The sequence below is a fragment of the Physeter macrocephalus genome, chromosome 20, assembly GCF_002837175.3.
Source record: "Physeter macrocephalus isolate SW-GA chromosome 20, ASM283717v5, whole genome shotgun sequence".
Classification (NCBI taxonomy): Eukaryota; Metazoa; Chordata; class Mammalia; order Artiodactyla; family Physeteridae; genus Physeter; species Physeter macrocephalus.
The window spans coordinates 83882615-83900854 of NC_041233.1; the positions used below are offsets into that span (position 1 = coordinate 83882615).

Sequence of the window (18240 nt, forward strand, 5' to 3'; positions counted from 1 at the left end):
GGGGGCGGCTGGGCTGACCCTGGAGAGGTGTCAGGTGCCCGAGGCCTCCTGGTGGGGTCCCTCTCTCCGCAGGGGAGGTCGGGTGTCTGCTGGAACCCAGGCCTTGCAGGGGACAGGCGCTCGCTCAGCTCTCAGGCCTCCCCGGGGGCTGCTTGGGGCCGGCCTCTGGCTCACGGGGCCTTGATCCCCAGCCCTGTACAATGCTGGGCGGTGGAGCCCTGCGAGGTCTCCGCGGGCGCCTGGCTCCGCCTGGGCTCCTCTCAGCCGGTTCCCCGCGCCGCGCGGCCGCCGGAGGGCGAGGCCAAGCGGCGCCGCGGCGGCCCCACTGTCCGCGGCGGCGCCGGGGGTGGCGGCCCCGGCGCAGATCCGAGCCGGGCGGGCCCTGGACGGCTCGGAGGGGCGGGGCCGGCCGGCGGCGGCGGACGGGTCGTCAGGACAACCGACCGCCTGCTGGTCTCCGGTGCCCAGCCGCGCGCAGCGAGCCCGGCTCAGGGGACCGGGCCGGGCCGCGCTCGGGGCAAGGTCACTGCAACAGGCGGGGCCCTGGGGGCGCCCCGCGGGGTCCCGAGCCGCGTGCGGGACGCGCAAGTGCTCAGGAAAGTCGAGAGCTGGTACTGGGCTGAAGGCGCGTGGGAGCGGGGCCCGGGCGGGGGTCCGGCGTCCGCTTGTCCCCTCCACCTCCCACTCCCCCCATCAGCGGCCCGGCTGCGTGCGCCGGGGAGCCCCAGTCTCGCTCGGGGAAGGCAATCCTTTCCATTGTGAACATTGGCCGCGTGGCGCCCTGGCCCCTCCGGCCGCACCAGGGGTCGCACGGAACCCAACGTTTCCCCGGCTCCCCGGGGTCACGCGACCTAGACTTGTGCACTGATCACCCTCCCTAACCCCGCTGCGGGTAGCCCGGAGCCGAGTGCGCGCCCTCCCGTCACCCAGCGAGGCGCCGAGCACACGGGGGGTCGTCCAGTGCCCCCCGGGGGTCGTCCAGTGCCCCCCCCCAGGCGGCGAGGTGGAGACCGGGCCGCTGCGGCGGGCCCGCCGGTGTCCCCTCGGCGCCCCGCGTCTCCGCGGCCCGGCCCCGCTGGGCTTCCTGCTCGCGCCGCCGGGACTTCCTCCCCGCAGTGCCCGGGTGGCCACCCGGGCGCCAGACCCGGAGGCGGGGAACCCGGGGACACGGGCAGGGAGGGGGGGGCCGGGGCGAGGAGAGGGGAAGACACCCTGCAGCCGGGAGGGGCAGGCGCCCCGGGTGGACCCCCGGCTGGAGAGGAGGGGCTCCCTGGAGCCGGGGCCGGGGCAGTTCTCCAGGCGCCGGCTCTCAGGTCCTCTCCGCGGGCGCTCGCGGCCAGCGTCGCCGGGGGTGGAGCGCGGCCCTGCCCCATCCTGCCCCATCCTGCCCGTTCGGTGGGGCTCCGCAGTGCGTCTCCACGCCGAGTGGGGAGGCCGCACGGCCCGGCGCGCGTCTGTGGGCGCGGGTGCCCCGCGCGCCCCTCCCGGCGCCCCCGGCCCGCTCGCGGAGGCCGCCCCGAGCGGAGCTTTGTGACGTCAGGCGGCCGGCGGGCGGCGTCACGCGCGGGGCTGACCCGGCGCGGGGCGGGGGCCGGGCCGGGACGCGGAGCATGGAGCCGCGGGCCGGCTGCCGGCTGCCCGTGCGGGTGGAGCAGGTCGTCAACGGCGCGCTGCTGGTCACCGTGAGCTGCGGCGAGCGCAGCTTCGCCGGGATCCTGCTGGACTGCACGAAAAAGTGAGCGGGGGCGGGGGCGCGGGCCCCGGGACGCCCCCGGAATCCCCTCGGGACAACCCCCACCCCGCGCGCGCGCTGGCCCGGGGCCGGGACTGCTCCGGGGCGGGGCAGCGTGGCGCCGGCGCCCGCTTTCGGTTTCTCCAGCCCCGGGTTCGGGGTGCGCGAGCGCGGCCGCCGCTCGGGGGGGAAAAGTGGTTCTCAAAGTCGTCGCGACTTCTCGGGCAGGGGACCGCGCAGCCGGGCGGGAACGGCGGTGGCGCCGAGCCGGAGCCTGGGCGCGGCGCGTGGAGCCCGAGACCCCGCGCCCACCGCCGCGCCGCCCGGCTCCGAACTCCGCACGTCTGCCATAATTAACGCACTTTTCTTTGTTCAGACTCACTGTTGAATTCGGCTGTCTTCAGAATTGTCATCCGCCGGGGTGGGGGCAGTGGGTTCCGATGCGCTGCCGCGCTTGCCCTGTCAGTTACTCACAAGGGGGGGCGGTGTGTAATGTAATGCCCCCCCCGCCCCGGAGCAGTCGGGGCTGAGGCGGTAAGGATTGCTAGCGAGCAGTTGTGTCCAGCGGCGGCATTTAAAAACACTGTTTCGGGTTGAGGAGCCCCGGGCAGAACAGGAATGAAAAGACACAAGTTTCAGAGCTGTGCTGAGCTCCCTTCGGGAGCCGGGCTTCTCTGCTGGAGGGGTCCCTGGGCAGGCCTGGCGGCAGATCCATCCTGAGAGGCACCTGTGTGCCGGCTGCAGGGATCCCTGCAGCGGGAAAGAGTCTCCTGGATACAGTGTCACATGGTAGTGAGCTGTCGCGCAGATAAATGATTAGGCATTAATCAGGCACTAATGTCTTGAGGCTCAGGCTGGGCCTTATTTTGAACCGGGAGCAGTAAACGGCTCCCCTTTGCAAAGGCCCAACTTTTTCCCTCCGTGGAGCCCAGATTTTGTGCCGGCGGCGGGGGTGTGGCAGGAGGGCCGTCACCTTTCAACGGCCACTCTGCTGGCATTATCTCCTCATTAGTTGTGCCAGAGCCATTTATGTGCAAGTCATGTGATTTAACATATGGCCTCCCAGGTGACTGTCGCCCTGCTCTGCGCTGGCTACTGCAGAGAGTGCCTGGTGGGACCTAGTGACCCTCCGGGGCTGCAGCATAGCCGCTTGGAAGCCGCCACGCCTGTCCCCTGGGGCGGCTGAGGGTCCTCTGCCACCAGCGGCCACCGCTTCCTCCGCCGGCCTGGTCCTGCCCCTGCTCCTGGGTCTGTGCAGGGCTGCACCCCGCGCTGCCTGCACAGCCCTGCCTGGCCTTTCCTCCCTGAGAGGGGCCCTGGCAGGAGAGGTCCCCCCACTCTCGTTTTCTGTGCTCCCTGACTCAGGGCAAGGGAGGCTGGGGGTGTCGCCGGCCCCCCGCCCTTGGTCTCTGCCTCCAGGCAGGGCCCCGTGGCTAACCTGATGTGGAGATCTGCACCCCCCCACCCGCCTCCCCACCCCCTCGTGGAAGGAAGCAGGCTCTGCTGGGATCCCAGCATGGGAACTGGCAGCTGTAGGGCGTGTGGGCGGCAGCCCCGCCCTGGCCACATAAGGCTGTAACCGGAGCCGCCCACAGAACCGGGAGCTGGGCCTCGGTGGGCACCGCTCTGCTCAGCAGCTCCTCTTTCTGACTTGAGTGGGCTCCCCCCGCCGGCCCCCGGTCCCTGAAGAGAACCTGAGGAGAGACCTGGCCTCTCCCAACCCCTCCGGTGTCTGGGGCTCGGCCCCGAAGCTGCCCCTGTCCCTGCCTACCGCACCTCCCCTCTGCGGGGCACCTCCAGTTTCGCCCCGATGCAGTTTTCTGCCGTGATACTATGACTTGCAGCGCTCATGTTTACAGCCGACCTGTCGGACGGGGTCCAGGGGCAGCTCACCACCTGGCCTGGGTGTTTCCGGCAGAGGGGCCCGGCCTCGGGCCCCGGGGGTCCGTGGCACCGACCCGCCTCCCCGGGGGCCGGTTTCTCCTCAGGGCCCACTCCCCGTACCCCATACGGCACGGTGGCAGGGCCGGTCAGTGAGGCCCCATCCCGGGTGTGGGCACTGACAGGCGGGCAGAGCAGCTGGGGCTGAGCCCAGCTCCTGGGGCCTGTGGGTCCCAGGGCAGCAGGCCGGTGTGCCCGTGGTGCCCCAGCCGGGCGCAGACCAGTCACTGCCACGTGTCAGCACTTCTCGAGCTCGTGGACAGACCCCGGGGGCCTAGGAGGACAGAGGGGTCCCCGGGGAGGGGCAGTTCACGCGGGTCCCTGGGTCCTCTCCTGCAGCGGGGCCCAACAACCAGTGTTAATTTGGGGGCACTGGGGCGGCAGCACCCCTCCCTTGGTGCTCTGGGAGCTCTGGGCTGAACGTCTGTCTGTCCACGGAGGCCAGGCCGAGGTCCCAGCAGGCGCTCGGAGCCGCCGGGCCGGTGCCGAGCCTTGAACCTGCTGACAGGCTGCTGTGTGATCTGAAGCAAGATCCTTGGCTGCTCTGAATGCCTGTGGCTCCTGCATCCACATTCGTTCATTGAGCACCTACTGTGTGCTGGGAAGTGGCCTTAAGTCCCCGGCGTAACTGCTGTGGTGCACGGTCCTCCAGCACCTCCGGCGCGCGGTGTGCGCTCTGACACACAACGACGCAGACGGCCCCGGCCTGCCCTGACCCCACAGCTCCCCTCTCCAGGCTGGGGTGCGGGGGAGGCGTCTTGTGGGTGATTTGGGGGTGGACCTCTGGTTGAGGACCTCAGATGGGGTGGCCCAAAGACAGCAAAGTCTCCGAGTGCTGAAGGGATGGTCTCCCGGTCAGTGGGCGTGAGGGCCAGCTGCCTGTCCGGCCTGGACAATCCGAAGCCTCCGGCCTTGACCTCTAAGTGACGTTTCGTAAACTTCCCCAGCGTGAGTCACCCAGGGCGCCGTTATCACACAGGACTCCGGGGCCCCTCTACTGCAAAGGTTGGGTACGGGCCTTTGGGACCCACACCCGCCCGGGGGGCTGGGGACCCAGGCGTCTGGAGACTCAGCTGGCCAAGAATCCCAGCCACGGCCTGTCCCTGGGCAGGAGAGCGCCCCTGCTCCATCCCGGACACACCCCCTGTCCAGGCCCCACTGGGCTCGTCCTCCCTGCCCTTGGGGAGCTGGAGGGACTGAGAGTGCGCGGTGCATCACGGGGTGATATGACCTGCAGCCAGCGGGCAGATGGCTCCCAAGGGACCTGGCCAGCATGGCTGGTCTCTGGAGCTGCTCCAAGGAGGGCGTGGGGGGCGTGGGCTGGGGGCCTGGCCTTGTGCTCCTGGGAAGAGGGACACGCCGTCATCTGAGCCTTATTGGAATGATGCTGATGGCTTTTCAGCCTTTGGTCCAGGACTCGGGGGGCCAGCTGTGACGAAGCCCCTAGGTTGATATCCACGGGGGAGGGGCAGGGTCCCACGTGTGGCCCTGCATGAGGGGCCACTCTGGCGTCCAGGCTGCAACTCCCCGTGTCATCCTGCTTTCCCCAGCTCCCTGAGCAGAGGTGGACCTCCGGGCACAGCAGCCTGGCACCCACCTGCCCCTCCCCTCCCTCGGGGCTCCAGCCCTGCGGCTGTCTGTTGGCAGGGCTTTGGGAGAGAGAAACGGCCGCCGTGTATTTTCTAAACCAACGCTGGGACGTACAGCCTGGCCAGCCGCAGGGTGGGCCTCGCCTCGGGACCCGGGCCTGTCTCGGGACTGACTGCAGGCTCTGCCCACAAGGTACCTGCCGCGCGAGGCTGCCCTAGGCGCCTGGCCCTGGGCTTTGGCCCCCGGGATGTTTCTGTTCCGGAGCCACATCTCCTCACCTCTTTACAGGACGCGGTGGCGTCTCCCCGTGGGAGGACGAAGAAGGAAGGTCCAGGGCAGATGGGGACCTGGCCGGGGCCAGAGGCTGCCAGTGGGCACCAGAGACGCCTGGGCCGCAGGCCTGCCGAGCTGGGAGGGCGGGGGTGAGGAGGCCGCGAGCTCTGGCAGGCGGCAGGGCCCCTCTTAGCCATGGGCCCACCCAGGCCTGCTGCTCTCGGAGGGGTGCTAGGCTGGAGGTACAAACGAGCCCCAGGGACGTGTGGGCGCTGAGGCTTGGCCACAGGTGTCCCACGGAGGACTGAAGGCCAGGCTGCTTCTCTCTGGGTCCCTGTGTCCATGCCGGTGGCCGTGCCCTCACCTGGGCAGAGCAGTGGGTGACCCTGGGGACTCTGTCTCCTCTTCCCTTGGGGGCAGGACTGCTCTGCTTTGGGGTCTGATCCCTGTAAGCCTTCTGGCTGAAGCTCCCTGTGTGAACTTCTCGCCCGGGCTCGGTCTCCCCAGCCTCTCCTCAAAGCGCAGGCCATCTGCCCCTCCCCTAGCTCCCCAAGGACACGGTGCTGAGGTTTGCTCAGGGCCCCTCGGGTTTCTGCGTGGGCACGTTGGCTGGCCTTGCGCTCCCGGTCGAGGCTGGGCCAGGCCCTGGCTCTGCCCGTGAGTCACCCCTGCGGGGCCCCGTGAGTCCAGACCTTCCGCACCGCAGAGGGCAGGACAGTGCGGGTGCCTGGGTCCCTCGCCCTGAGCCTGGCAGGCCATCTCTCTGGCTCCAGGGCCACCCCAGCCCTCTGCCTGCCAGGGCCCTGCAGTATCACACGTGGGGCTCTGCCAGGCCGGCCAGGGCCTCTGTCCCTGGGTGTAGGCCCACGTGGGCACAGCCCGGCTTCTCTGAGGGGCCCGGCCCCGTGGTCAACCCGCAGGCCGCGGCCGGGCCACACCTTGTGCCTGGGGGTCCAGCAGGCACCCCTCGGCGGACAGGTTGCTGAGGTCCTTCCCAGAGAGAGTGGCCTTGGCTGGTGCCCTTCCCGCGCCCAGAGGCAGCAGAGCTGGGGCACGAGCACGGACCCCACCCGTCCTCCGACCCGCTGGTCTCCCTGGTCTCCCTCAGCTTCACTGTCCCATCCGAGAAATGGGAATGGTGAGGACGGCGCCTCATGGGGCTGTAGACAGAGAACCTGCTCGTGGTCTGCAGCCCGGCAGCCAGGGTCCCTCTGGCCCTGTTTACCCACCGGCAGGCGTGGGTGTGGCCTGGGCAGAGCAGCAGCTCTGGGAAGGAAGTGTCCGAGTCACGGGGCCTGCCGTGGCAGCCGCGGTGCCATTCCGCCGGGCCGTCTGCAAGGAACCTCCCCCTCTAGGCTGCAGCCCACAGCCCTGTGGGCAGAGGGGGCAGGCATACCAGGGCACTGCTCACAGCCGAGGATGCCTCCCAGTTTGATCTGCCTGGCAGGGCGGCATCGACTGCCAGACCCTGTCTGTGTCTGGTAGGTGCAGACCCGGCCCACCCAGGGTCCCACAGCTTAGTGCTGTGGCTCAGGTCAGGGCCTGGGTCTCTGGCCGTCCTGAACATGCAGAGACCGACCCCCTGAGGGTTGTGTGTGATCAGTGGGGCAAAAAGCTCCCTGAATGGGCCACAGCTGCAGAGTCTTCAGGGCCACCTGTCCCCAGCCTGTGTGTGCAGAGAGGTGGCCAGGGAGACTGCAGAGCCCCCCGGGCCGGCTGGCCGAGGGCACAGTACAAGCCTAGGAGGGTCCTGGAGGGCAGCTGGGTTGGGGGGTGGGGGATGACTGGAAAGGGGCTGCCCAGGGGTCCTGCTCCTGGGGTCCCTGGGCCCCAGCTGGCAGGAGGGGCTCTGCACCAGCACAGGCAGGCTGACTGGGGGCACAGGCCGGGCTACGGGGCGGGGGGGTGGTGAGGAGCAGGGCCTGAGGAGGGGGTACGGGCTGGGTCCTAGCGGGGTGACAGCCCCGGGGCCTGGGAAGGTGGGGCGGGGTGCAGATGAGAGGGGGCTGTCAGAGTGAGCCCCCAGTTCATGGCCTGGGTGCCTGTGAATGGTGGGCAGGAAGTGGGTTTGGGGGAGGCCTTGGGAGCGACCCTGCGGCCCCAGATGTGTGGATCCAGCCTGGCGTGTGGGCGCCCGGGTGCATGTGTGTGCGCACGTGTGTGGATACGCGCTTGCAGGCATGTGCCTGGGTTTAGTTGCCAAATTCTCAGCCTGTTCTGAAAGCCCGCGAGGGGCTTGTTGAAGGGATTGAGCCAGCTGCGGGGTCCAGTACCCGCTCTGATGCCTGGGACTCGGGTGAGGTTTGGTGACCCACCAGCCTGTCACGCCCCTGGGGGGGGGCTTGTCGCCCACACCTGGACACAGGCAGACTTTTTCCGGGAGGGGCCGGTGGCCATGCGGCGTCTGTCACAGGTGCTCAGCAGTGCCGCAGGGGCCCTGCGCGGGCAGCGGGCGTGGCTGCGTGCCAGTCACACCTGACTTACAAAACCTGGCGGCTGACTTGGCCTGGGGGCCGTGGGGTGTGGAGCCTGTGTGGCCAGTGCCCGACCCGGGGCTGGTGAGAGGGCGGCTGACAGTCAGGGCATGATCCTGGGACCCCCTTTCCCACCCCTGTTCCCCTGAGAGTCTCCGCCCATCCTGGTGTGGAAATCATACATTCCTGCTTCCCGTGGTGGCTGCAGGAGCCGTGAGACGCGCCCCCCCACCCCGCGTGCGGCCACCGCTGACGGACGTGGTCCGTGGTTCTTGCTGCCATTGCTCGGCTGGGACGTGGGGGCCTGTGGCTGCGGGGGCTGCAGTGGTGCCAGTCCGGTGGGAACGGCTTGGTCCTTCCAGCGAGAGGGGCCCTTGAAGAGCCACATGCCCACGGGTGATGGGGAGGGGGGAGGGGAGGGATCGCAAGGGCTGCCCCCCACCCAGCGCAGAATCCCACCTCACAGGGGGCCAAGTCCCCTACTGCTGGCCTGTGGCTGGACACTCGCCCCAGGCTGGCCCTACTGCCGTCTCCCTTTCTCTCTTTCTGTACCCCTCCCCCTCCCCTCTTCTCCCTCAGTCATGGTCACAGGTCACGTGTCAGCCATCTGAATGAGCTGCATCCTCCATGGCCAAGCAGAGGGCAGGTGGCCGTGGCCCTGGTTTGCTGGACCCGGTAGATGCAGAAGTCATTTTTGAGAAATGACTTCTTTGAGAAACAGCAAAGCCCACTTATCTTTTCTGTTCTGATTGAATTACAAAAGGGAGGGAGACACTGAGGTACAATATTCTAATCCTCGTTTCTCTTAACTTGGCTAAAAGTCTGTTCTGTGCTTAAAAGTGAAAACTAACAGCTTTTAGCTAAAGCAGTTCTTACAAATTAAATCGCATGTGTTTAAAGTTATGTGTGTCACCGCCAAAGAAAGGTGTAGCCTGTTTGGGCTCGGTTTTCCTTACTTGGAGCAGTCTGTTTTCCTGCGGCCCCAAGAGCAGCTTGCTGATCGGATGTGGCTTCCCGACATTCGCGGCACAGGGCCTGGGGGTGACGGTCACTGGCTCTAGAAGGGCGCTGCTCCCAAGCTGTTTGGTGCTAGGACTCCTGAGGGGAGGCTGCTGGCCCCGAGCTTCCCGGGGAGAGAGTCCCAACTGGGGGGCCCCGGAGGTGCCGGCCACACGCCCAGGCTCAGCTGTGGGTCTTCGCTGGAGGGGGGCCTCCTGCTTTCTCTGGCCCCTTCCCATGGGTCACGTGGCCTTATCGGTGCCTCCTGGCCCACTCTGTCCTAGAGCTGGAGGTCCTGAGAGAAGGGGCCGGGAGTGCTGGTAGGAGGGGTGGTCCTTCCAGGTCGTGGTGGGCAGGGGCGGCCTGAGTGACGCCCTCACCTGAGAGCCGTGGAAACAGGGGGGCCCAACTCAGCATTCAGGAGGGAGCGGGCTCACTCCCAGGCCCGGGGCTCAGGTTTGGTGGCTGACCCCTGTCCTTGCTGGGCCTGCCCACGAGTGGCCCCCACCCCCAGACACACGTCCGGCACCTGGGACCCCGGTCCTATGGGCTGTCCTGGGACTGGGGGGTCCTCCCAGGGACACACGTGGGCTCTCGCCTCTGGGAGTGCTTCCCTCAGGGAGGAGGGGCCTGAGTGGGTGAGGCCTGTGAGTAAGGGCCGCTGGCCACACAGCAGCCGGCCCCCCGCAGGCCAGGCCAGGCCCGTCCCAGGAATCAGACCCCGTCCCCAGGCTTCCTGGGCCCCAGGCCTGCACCGGGTGCTGGGAGGCCTCCAGCTTCGAGCCCGCGTTCCCCTTGCTGCCACGAAGTGAGGTGTGGGTACTCAGTGCCTGTCGGGCCGTCGGTCTCCATGCTGGTCTGGTCGTGTGACTTCAGAGCACAGCCTGCAGCTGGGATGCCCCCGGGGCACGTGCTGGGCCCTCCGGGAGTGGGGTCTGCTTGCGGCGGGGTCCTCCCTCCCTGTCCTGACTGTCCCTTTCTGTCTCCCCACCGCCAGGTCCGGCCTCTTCGGCCTGCCCCCGTCGGCTCCGCCGCCCCAGGCCCAGGACCCGCCTGTCAACGGCTGCCACGGGCCGGCCGCCACGGAGGGGGCCGCAGAGGCGATGCAGCTGGGGACAGGCCCCCCGCCACCTCCCAGTGGGGACCAGGCCCCTGAGACCGTCAGCCCCGAGCCGCCCCTGCTGCCCGCCGGAAGCCTGCCCCCGTTCCCGCCCTATTTTGAAGGCGCCCCCTTCCCTCCCCCGCTCTGGCTGAGGAACACGTACGGGCAGTGGGTGCCGCAGCCGCCCCCCCGGGGCATCAAGAGGACACGGAGGCGCCTGTCCCGCAACCGCGACCCTGGCCACCTGGCCCTGAGTCCCATCCGCCTGCGGCCCCGCCAGGTGCTCTGTGAGAAGTGCAAGAGCACCCTGAGCCCCCCGGAGGCCAGCCCCGGCCCCCCGGCCATCCCCCGGCCCCGCAGGGAGCCCCGGAAGGCTGAGGACCCCGACGGTGGGGGTGACACCGCCGCCAAGAGGAGCAAGAGGGAGAGGCGGCAGGAGGCGCGGGCCCGGGTCCCCCGGAGCCCGGTCATCAAGATCTCCTACAGCACGCCCCAGGGCACCGGCGAGGTGGTGGAGATCCCCTCCCGCGTGCACGGCTCACTGGAGCCCTTCTGCCCCCCGCAGGCCCCGCCCGGAGGCCCGGACCCCGAGGCGCCTGCCTCCATCCCCAAGCTGAAGCTGACGCGGCCCCTGCCCCCCAGCGCTGCCCCGCCGCCCCCCAAGATCCGCCTGAAGCCCCACCGCCCGGGGGCTGGCGAGCAGGAGCCCGTCTACAGGGCCGAGCTGGTGGAGGAGCTCAAGGGCTGTGGTCGCGGCCCCCGGGCCGGGTCACCCGCGCCCCTGGCTGACGGCTCTGCCCGCTCTGGGCTGGCGGACTCGTCTTCTGGAAGCTCCGGCGAGGACGACGACTTCAAGGGGTGTCCCCGAGGTGAACACGGGCGTGACGGCCTGGCTTTTCTCGCCGCCTGCCCCCGGGGAACTGGCTGTGCCGGCGTGTCGGTGTGGAGTAGCGACAGCCTGGACGAGTCCAAATCGTCCAGCTCGGAAGTGACGTCGCCAGACCTGTGTGACCTCTCGTCTGGCGACGGTGCGTCTGTGCCGGCCTCGTCCAAGGATGCGCAGCCGACGGTCCCACCCCTGACGGTCAGGCTGCACACACAGAGCGTCTCCAAGTGCGTTACCGAGGATGGAAGGACCGTGGCCGTAGGGGACATCGTGTGGGGTAAGGTTCATGGTTTTCCTTGGTGGCCAGCACGTGTCCTGGACATCAGTCTTAGCCAGAAGGAGGACGGGGAGCCCTCCTGGCAAGAAGCGAAAGTCTCATGGTTTGGTTCTCCAACTACATCGTTCTTGTCTATTTCAAAACTCTCCCCTTTCTCTGAATTTTTCAAACTGAGATTTAACCGTAAGAAGAAGGGGATGTATCGGAAAGCTATAACAGAGGCTGCCAATGCCGCCCAACACGTGGCCCCGGAGATAAGGGAGCTCTTAACCCAGTTTGAAACGTAACTCGGGTTCCGACCAGGTGAGTGTGTGCGTGGAGGGCGGCCTCTCTCCGGCCGTCCCGAGCCCGTGTCTGCATCTGGGCTGTCCCTCCGCCCTGGGCTTCGGTGAGCTAGGGGGACGCGAACGCCCCTGGCCGTCTGGCTCGCTGCTCCGAAGGGGCCCGTCTGGACAATCGCCCCGCTTGCCGGCAACGTTGTCCAGCTTTTCGATTCACAGAAGAGGTGTTTTAAAAGCAGGCGAGTCGTCAGCCACCTGTTCAGAGAACAGAGCTAGTTTGTGTTTTGTGGCCATTTTGCAAAGGACCGTAAAAGGTCTCCTTGCTCTTTCATTTCCCTTTCGAGAGAGGAGAGGGTTTTAAAGATGGCGGCTTTGACTGATGGGGCGGGCGTGAGCGAGGGAGGGGCTTCCTCTGTTAGTCACTCTTCCCAGGCCACAGCCGGGGCCTCCCTCCCTCCCCTCCCCCACCTCCTGCTCGCAGGTGCGTCCAGGGGTCTGACTTTGCCGGAAGGAGGAAGGTCACTGAGTCTGCCTGCCCTCAGAGGTAGCGCCTACGGCCCAGTGCTGCTCTGCTGCTGCCGGTGGGGGCTCCCCTCCGTCAGCCGGCACGTGGGTCCTGGACATTGGTGCCGGGGGCTCCAGGCTCCTGGTGGCGGGGCCGGTACTCTGGGATCTGTCCCTGCGACAGTGCCTTGCCCTCCGTCGCTGCCCCCGGGAGACCTTTGTAGGATCTCCAGCCACAGGCCTTATGGAGCCTCTGTGGGGTTGGGGGTGTCACCACCTGGGGTTGGAAGCATCACCTTGTGCAGTTGCCGTGTCACCAGGTGGGGTGGGGCATCACCTTGTGGCATGTCTGGTCACCTCTGGCATGTCTGGTGGGGTGTCCGGAAACGGCCGAGGGGCTGAGGGCGTCTGCCGTGAGCTTCCCCTGGGCCCCGAGATGCAGGGAGGTGTGGGCGTGTTCTCATCTCATGGCTGCCGCCAGCTCTGGTCCCTGGGCAGTGGGGTGTGTCCAGCAGGTCACTGGCGCTGGTGGCCACTCTTCCCAGTTCTGACTGCCCTCTCTGTCCTCCCCTGGTTGGTCCCGGGCAGGCCATGGTCCCCCGAGGCTCCAGGCCGCCTGGGTGGACCAGAGGGGACATGACAGGGTCCCCTGTGAGGGGCAGCCCGTGGGGTCAGTGCTCGTCCTGGCCCCGTGGCCTCGTGCCCACACCCCCAGAAGCAGACGGCATGGCACGGGGGCCAGCCCGGAGGACGAGCTGGGCCTCTGCCTTCATCTCCGGACCCTCAGGTGACCTTGCTGGCCTGGCTCTCCTGCTCACCCACCTGTCTGTGCCAGTTTCCCGGGTGACGCGAGTTTTCAGGGCTGGGCAGGGCCAGCTCATGTGGCTGGGGAGGGGCTTTGTGGAGTGCTGGTGCCCACTCCCTGCTGTGCCGGGTGCAGCGGGGTCCTGGGATTGAAGAAGCAGTGATGCGGGAGGGGCACGTCTGGGCCGGGGTCCCTGCCGGGGCTCCTGAGGCCTTGTCCCCACCCCTCCTCCACCTGCTTCCCACGTCACCTCCTGCATGGCTCCCCGGATTCCGGGCACGAACTTCTCCTGCTGGGAACCAGGCACATCCCCCATCAGTTCTGGCCTTCGTGTTGGGGCGTGGGCCTGGCACCGACCTGGTGGCATCCAGGCAGCTAGGGTCTCAGGTGAGGGCGGCCAGCTCGCCTGAGGGGCAGCGGTCCAGAGAAAGTCCAGATGCCCTGGCATCGGGCTTCCTGGGGCATCTCCCTGCTGTGGCCAGGCTTAGGGGCACCCCTGGCTGCGGCCGCGTCCCGCTGGCCTGGGGACCGCCGGGGGGACCCTGCCTCTCTCTGTGCCCTTCCGCTCCTGGCCCCGCCCCTCTGCTCACAGGGCCCAGCCGGTCTTTGGCCTGGTGGCGGGCAGCTTGCCCACGTGCCCGTGCTGTGGGCAGAGACAGCCCCGTGGGTTCAGGGCTCTGTGTATCAGGAAGCAGAGGAGGAATCTCGCCGGACGGGTTTGCCTGCTGCGGGGGCCTGTGCCCCCCGCCCCCGCGGGGTGTGGAGCTTGGGGAGCGGGGCGGGGCGGGCGGCCTGGATCCTCTCGGCGCCAAAGCACCAAGTGGTTTTGGCTGATGGGCTCTTGGGTTTTGTTTTTTGAGGCTTAAGGACTGAAATGAGGTTTGTGCCAGCCAGGTGGCTGATCTGCTGGCGTCAGCAAGCCGGGGTCTCACGCTCAGGTGGGGTCTGCGGTCTCCTGGTGGACAAGTTTGCTTTCAGGTGTCAAGTGTCTGGGGAGCAGCCGTCCAGGCTGCTCCTTGAAGGGCAAGCAGGGAACTGCCCTCACCGGGGAAGGTGGACTCCCCCAGGCAAGCTGAGGGCTGCGGGGCTGGTGCAGGAGGAGGGTCCCGGCAGAGCCTGTGTGAGATGCTTGCTGGTGGCAGTGCCCCGTGGTGGTGCTGAGGTAGGGGCCAGGGTGACCAGCACCCGGGCGCGTCCTGGGAGGAGGAGGGACCTCCCGGCGGGCGTGGGCCCCCCGGGCCCCCCACGGGAGGGCTGGGAGGCTGGCACAGGGGCCTGGAGCTCGGCCGGGAGGCCTGCTGGGGAAGGTGGTCCTCCAGGCCCCACCCACCGGCCACCCTGGCCTGGCCCAGCTGACCCCGCAGCCACCTGAGGACGGCTGAGGCGGTGCCAGGAGCTCTTTGGGATTTGGGGTGCCCGTGCTGCCCGCAGGTGTGTCAGGAGAGTCTCAGCAGATTTGGGGCTGGGCCCCTTCCAGGGGCATGTGCCCAGCACCTCTTCCCCGAGAGACCCTGCCCGCTTTGCAGGGCTGCTGGAGGCTCGGCTGAGAGGTGGGTGCCCATGCGGACGATGTGAGAGTCGCGGAGCCGGCCTGGGGCCTGGTGGCCAGGGCGCTGGGGAGAGGCCAGCGGGGCCTGGCTGGGCACAGGGTCTCTGAGCAGGCACCGCCCCCAGGGTGCTCGTGTGCCCCAGCGGGGCGCATCTCCCGAGGGCTCCGGGCCCTGCCCTGGCCCCAGCAGGCTGGCGACTCTGAGCCTCAGTTTCCCCATCTGTCTCCCGGGTAGTGGGTGAGTGAGGGGACTTGTCTGCAGCCCGCTTTCTGGCTCTGCTTTCCCGGGGGTCCTCCCATGTCCCCCCGGGGTGGGGCCGGGGTCGTCCTCCTGACTGGATGGGCTGGGCAACTCCTGCTGCCCACTGGTCAGGGGGGCGAGGGTCCTGCAGGTGGGACAGGGATGCCCTGAGTGCAGGGCTGGCCCCCCAACCTGACAGGTGACAGCGACTCCTCCCGGGGGTGGTGTGACCCCAGGCCTCTTCCTCTCAGACCCGGTTACGTGCCTCTTCTCTCCCCACCCACCCACCCACCAAGGGGTCAGTCTACCGAGAACTGAATGCTCTGCTGGATGGGGGACAGAAGTGTGCACGGTCACCGAGGCCCTTGTCTGGGGGGGCTGGGGAGAGGGCTGTGACTCACAGTCCCCAGATTCGTGCATAATCACGCACAGGAACGTGCTGAGAGGGGACAAGGGCCTCCCAGCAGAGTGTCAGGTGAGGAAGCTGATTTGGACTGGGGATCTGGGAAGGCTTCCTGGAGGAGGTGACATATAGCTGAGATTAGAACAGTGAGCTAATCATGAGCTAATGGGGGGGATGAGCATCAGAGGATGCAAAAGGAGCAGCATGTGCTGGGGCCCGTGGCAGAAGGAAGCTGGGCATGTCCTTAGGGGTGGGGAGAGGCCCAATGTGGGCCTGGTGGCCTGAGGCCCCAGCTGTGGCCTTATCCTCAGAGTAGCGGTGCCATGGGAGAATTTCAAGCAGAGGGTGGATGGTCCTGTGCTCTGGGACAGCAGTGTGATGGGGGCCCGGAGGCTGGAAGGATGTGCCAGAGGACGGAGGCTCAAACCAGGATGGGGCGTCAGAGGGCCACGGGGAGCAGGGGGCGGAGGTCCAGGGGACGGGCTGGGCTGCTGGGCGCTCCCAGAACTCGGGGACCGCCATATGCCCCTCGCCGGCCGTGGAGGGGGTACTCCGGTTGCCGGCATGTGAACGCCTGGGTCTCGGCTGGGAGGAGTCTCGGGGTCCAGCCTCAGAGGAGCCTTGGGGCCAAGTGATGGATTCGCGGCATCCCACGTGGGTGAGGACGAGGCCGTGGGTGAGCACGGATGGGCTGGGGCCTCGCCCAGCCCGCGGGCACCACCCAGGTGAGGGCAGGCGGTGATGGAGCCCTCCATTAGCGGGTGCACGGTCACTGGGAGCGCACCCCGAGGGCCTGGGAGGTGCGGGGACGGGTGCCCCGGTGTCCTGGGAGCCGTGACAGCTCAGAATGCCACCCAGTGTCCCAGCCTCTCAGCCCAGTGGGAAATTCACAGGCCCCATGTGAGCTGGGAGGGTCCAGGGCTGGGGCCCAACCTCCCGTGGAACCGCAGGGGCCCTGGCCCCTTCCCTTCCTGCCCGAGTGGCCGGGCTGCTTGCTGGCCAGCAGGGAACTTTGGGGGCTCACTCCGTGGGCAGCTCCGAGCGCTGGGTTTTTTGGTTTCCCTGAGTGGAGGCTCACCCTTGGGGTGAGCCTTGTCCCCTATGAACTTCCTGTGGCGCTGGTACAAATGACCTCACGCTGGGCAGCTGGAAACAACAGAAATCTCTTCCTGTGGTTCTGGAGGCCAGAAGCCCGAAGTCAAGGTGCCGGCAGGGCTGTGCTCCCTCCGAGGCTCCAGGGGAGGGTCCTTCCTGCCTCTTCCAGCTCCTGGGGGCTCGGGCGCTCCCGGGCCTGTGGCCGCATCACCCAGCCTCTGCCTGCATGGTGACGGGGGGCCTCTCTGCTGTGGTGCATCCCCCCGCCTTCCTCCATGAGGACCCTGTGAGGCGTTTATGGGCCACCTGCTTAGTCCAGCCTGATCTGCTCATCTCAAAGCCCTGATTGCATCACACTGGCCGCACCTGTCCCATGGAAGGTGACGTCCCGGGTTCCAGGGTTGGGGCCCCACTCGCCCGCTGCGTCCTCCGCCCACTCAGCAGGCCCGTGTGGGTCCGTGCACAGCACGTGCGGGGAGGCCGTGCACACGGGCCGGCGGCGGCACCAGGGCCGCTTTCGGCTTCACAGGGTGACTCTCCCGGGAAATAGAGACATCCGCGGGAAGCCAGTCCGGACCGTGCCGCCCGGGAGTGCTGACTCGGCGCCCAGTCCCCAAGCGGAGGCGTCCAGATCCTGTCTCCAGGGGCCGCTTCCCTCCTGTGCCTCTTCTAGAACGGTATCCTCGAGGCGAATGCCCCAAACGGGCTTTTCTCTCTTCCAATGCTAAATAAAGATGTACTCCTGCTTCCCAGCTGACTTCCGCGTTGCTTTCAGGGAGCTCAGGTCCTCTGTGAGGGTTGTAATTATTTTGTTCCAGAGGAAACTAAGGCCTGTAATTCCGAGGCTGCTGCAGGGGCTCAGGCCCCGCCCCCTCCCCGCGGCCTCCCCAGGTGGGTGCGCCGGGACACAGGCCCTGCGTGTGCAGTTGCTCTGCTGGGGTCCCTAGCGGGGGCGGTGACTTCTCCCAGCCTAGGGGAGGGGCTGCGGGCCCCCTGGGCTGGGCCTTCCAGGCCCAGTGCTGCCCCTCCCACTGGTGAGATGCCTTAACCCCTCTTTGCCAGGGGTCCCCACCGCCAGCTCCAAATACTCGCCCCTGTTCCTGTCCTGCTTCTTCCCCGCTGGACGGAGCACCTACCCCAAGGTCGGAGGTCCCAGGGCACACGGGGAGGGGCCCGAGCTCTGCACCCCCGCGCCATGGGATTGGGGCGCGGCCCCTCCACGGGACGGTGGTCCCTCAGCTGCCCGCCGGGAGGCCCTTCTGTCCTGGTGACCTGATCAGCTCCTTAGCCATCCTGCAGTGACACTTGGGTCACCTTTAGATGAGGTCTTACAGAACGGACGGACGAGCACCTTCCGGAGTGACCAGCGTGTCTGTCATAAACATGGTGGACCCCTCTCAGTCCAGGCGAATGTCCCCTTTGACGCCCAGATCGTTCCATTGCTGGCCCTGGGCTCAGCGGCTCGTGCGTCCACCTGATGACCACAGTGGTCTCTGGCAGCGGCCTCACTTTCTGCCAGAACTCGGGGTTCTGGGTCACCGTGGGCATTTCTGGCCCAGACCCAGGGTCAGCCGTTTCCCGAGGAGTCCCGGGTCCTCTCAAGGGGACTGGTGTCCAGCCGCCATCCTGCCTGGGTGCGAGGGGTGCTGGCTGCTGGGGTCGCGCTTGTTTCCAGGTGGTTTCTTAGGCTTTGCAGTTAACAGACCTTGGAATTTCTTTCAGGAGAAAAGAAATCATGACTTCACACTGATTTTTCTAATTCAGATTTTTTACTTCTTCAACTTTCATATTTGCATCTCTCTCTCCTTATACTGAAGATCTTGGTTCTTAGCGATATTAACACAATAATTTTACGTGCAAAGGTTAATATATGTCAAATATTTAGTATATGTAGACTGCATTCACGTATGTAATCGTTTCAGACAGTGATGCCACCAGCTTGCCTGCGGGCCTACACCAAGCTTTGCTTGCAGGCCTTTTGTCCCTGGGCTCTGGCCCTTCGGGGGACACGTCAAATTCCTGTTTCAGAGTTATCAAGGCGGCGCCCCCTCCGTGGTTGTCATGACCTCAGGCACTGTTAGGGTCACC

General features: G+C 67.2%; 1 protein-coding gene across 4 annotated transcripts in view; it reads left to right on the plus strand.

Annotated features, from left to right (window-relative positions):
* Window positions 1-495: 495 nt before the first annotated feature.
* Window positions 496-18240, plus strand: part of PWWP2B (PWWP domain containing 2B) — a 32191-nt gene continuing 14446 nt past the window's right edge. For 2 of the 4 annotated variants that reach the window (XM_028481681.1, XM_028481682.1), the window contains exons 1-2: window positions 1601-1735; window positions 10007-11577. In XM_028481681.1, the coding sequence (XP_028337482.1) occupies window positions 1611-1735; window positions 10007-11561 (1680 nt within the window). In that variant the 5' untranslated portion in view covers window positions 1601-1610 and the 3' untranslated portion in view covers window positions 11562-11577. Of the gene's footprint in view, window positions 523-1600; window positions 1736-10006; window positions 11578-18240 lie in introns of those variants that run through there. The other 2 variants (XM_028481683.1, XM_024121549.2) reach the window with 2 other exon arrangements.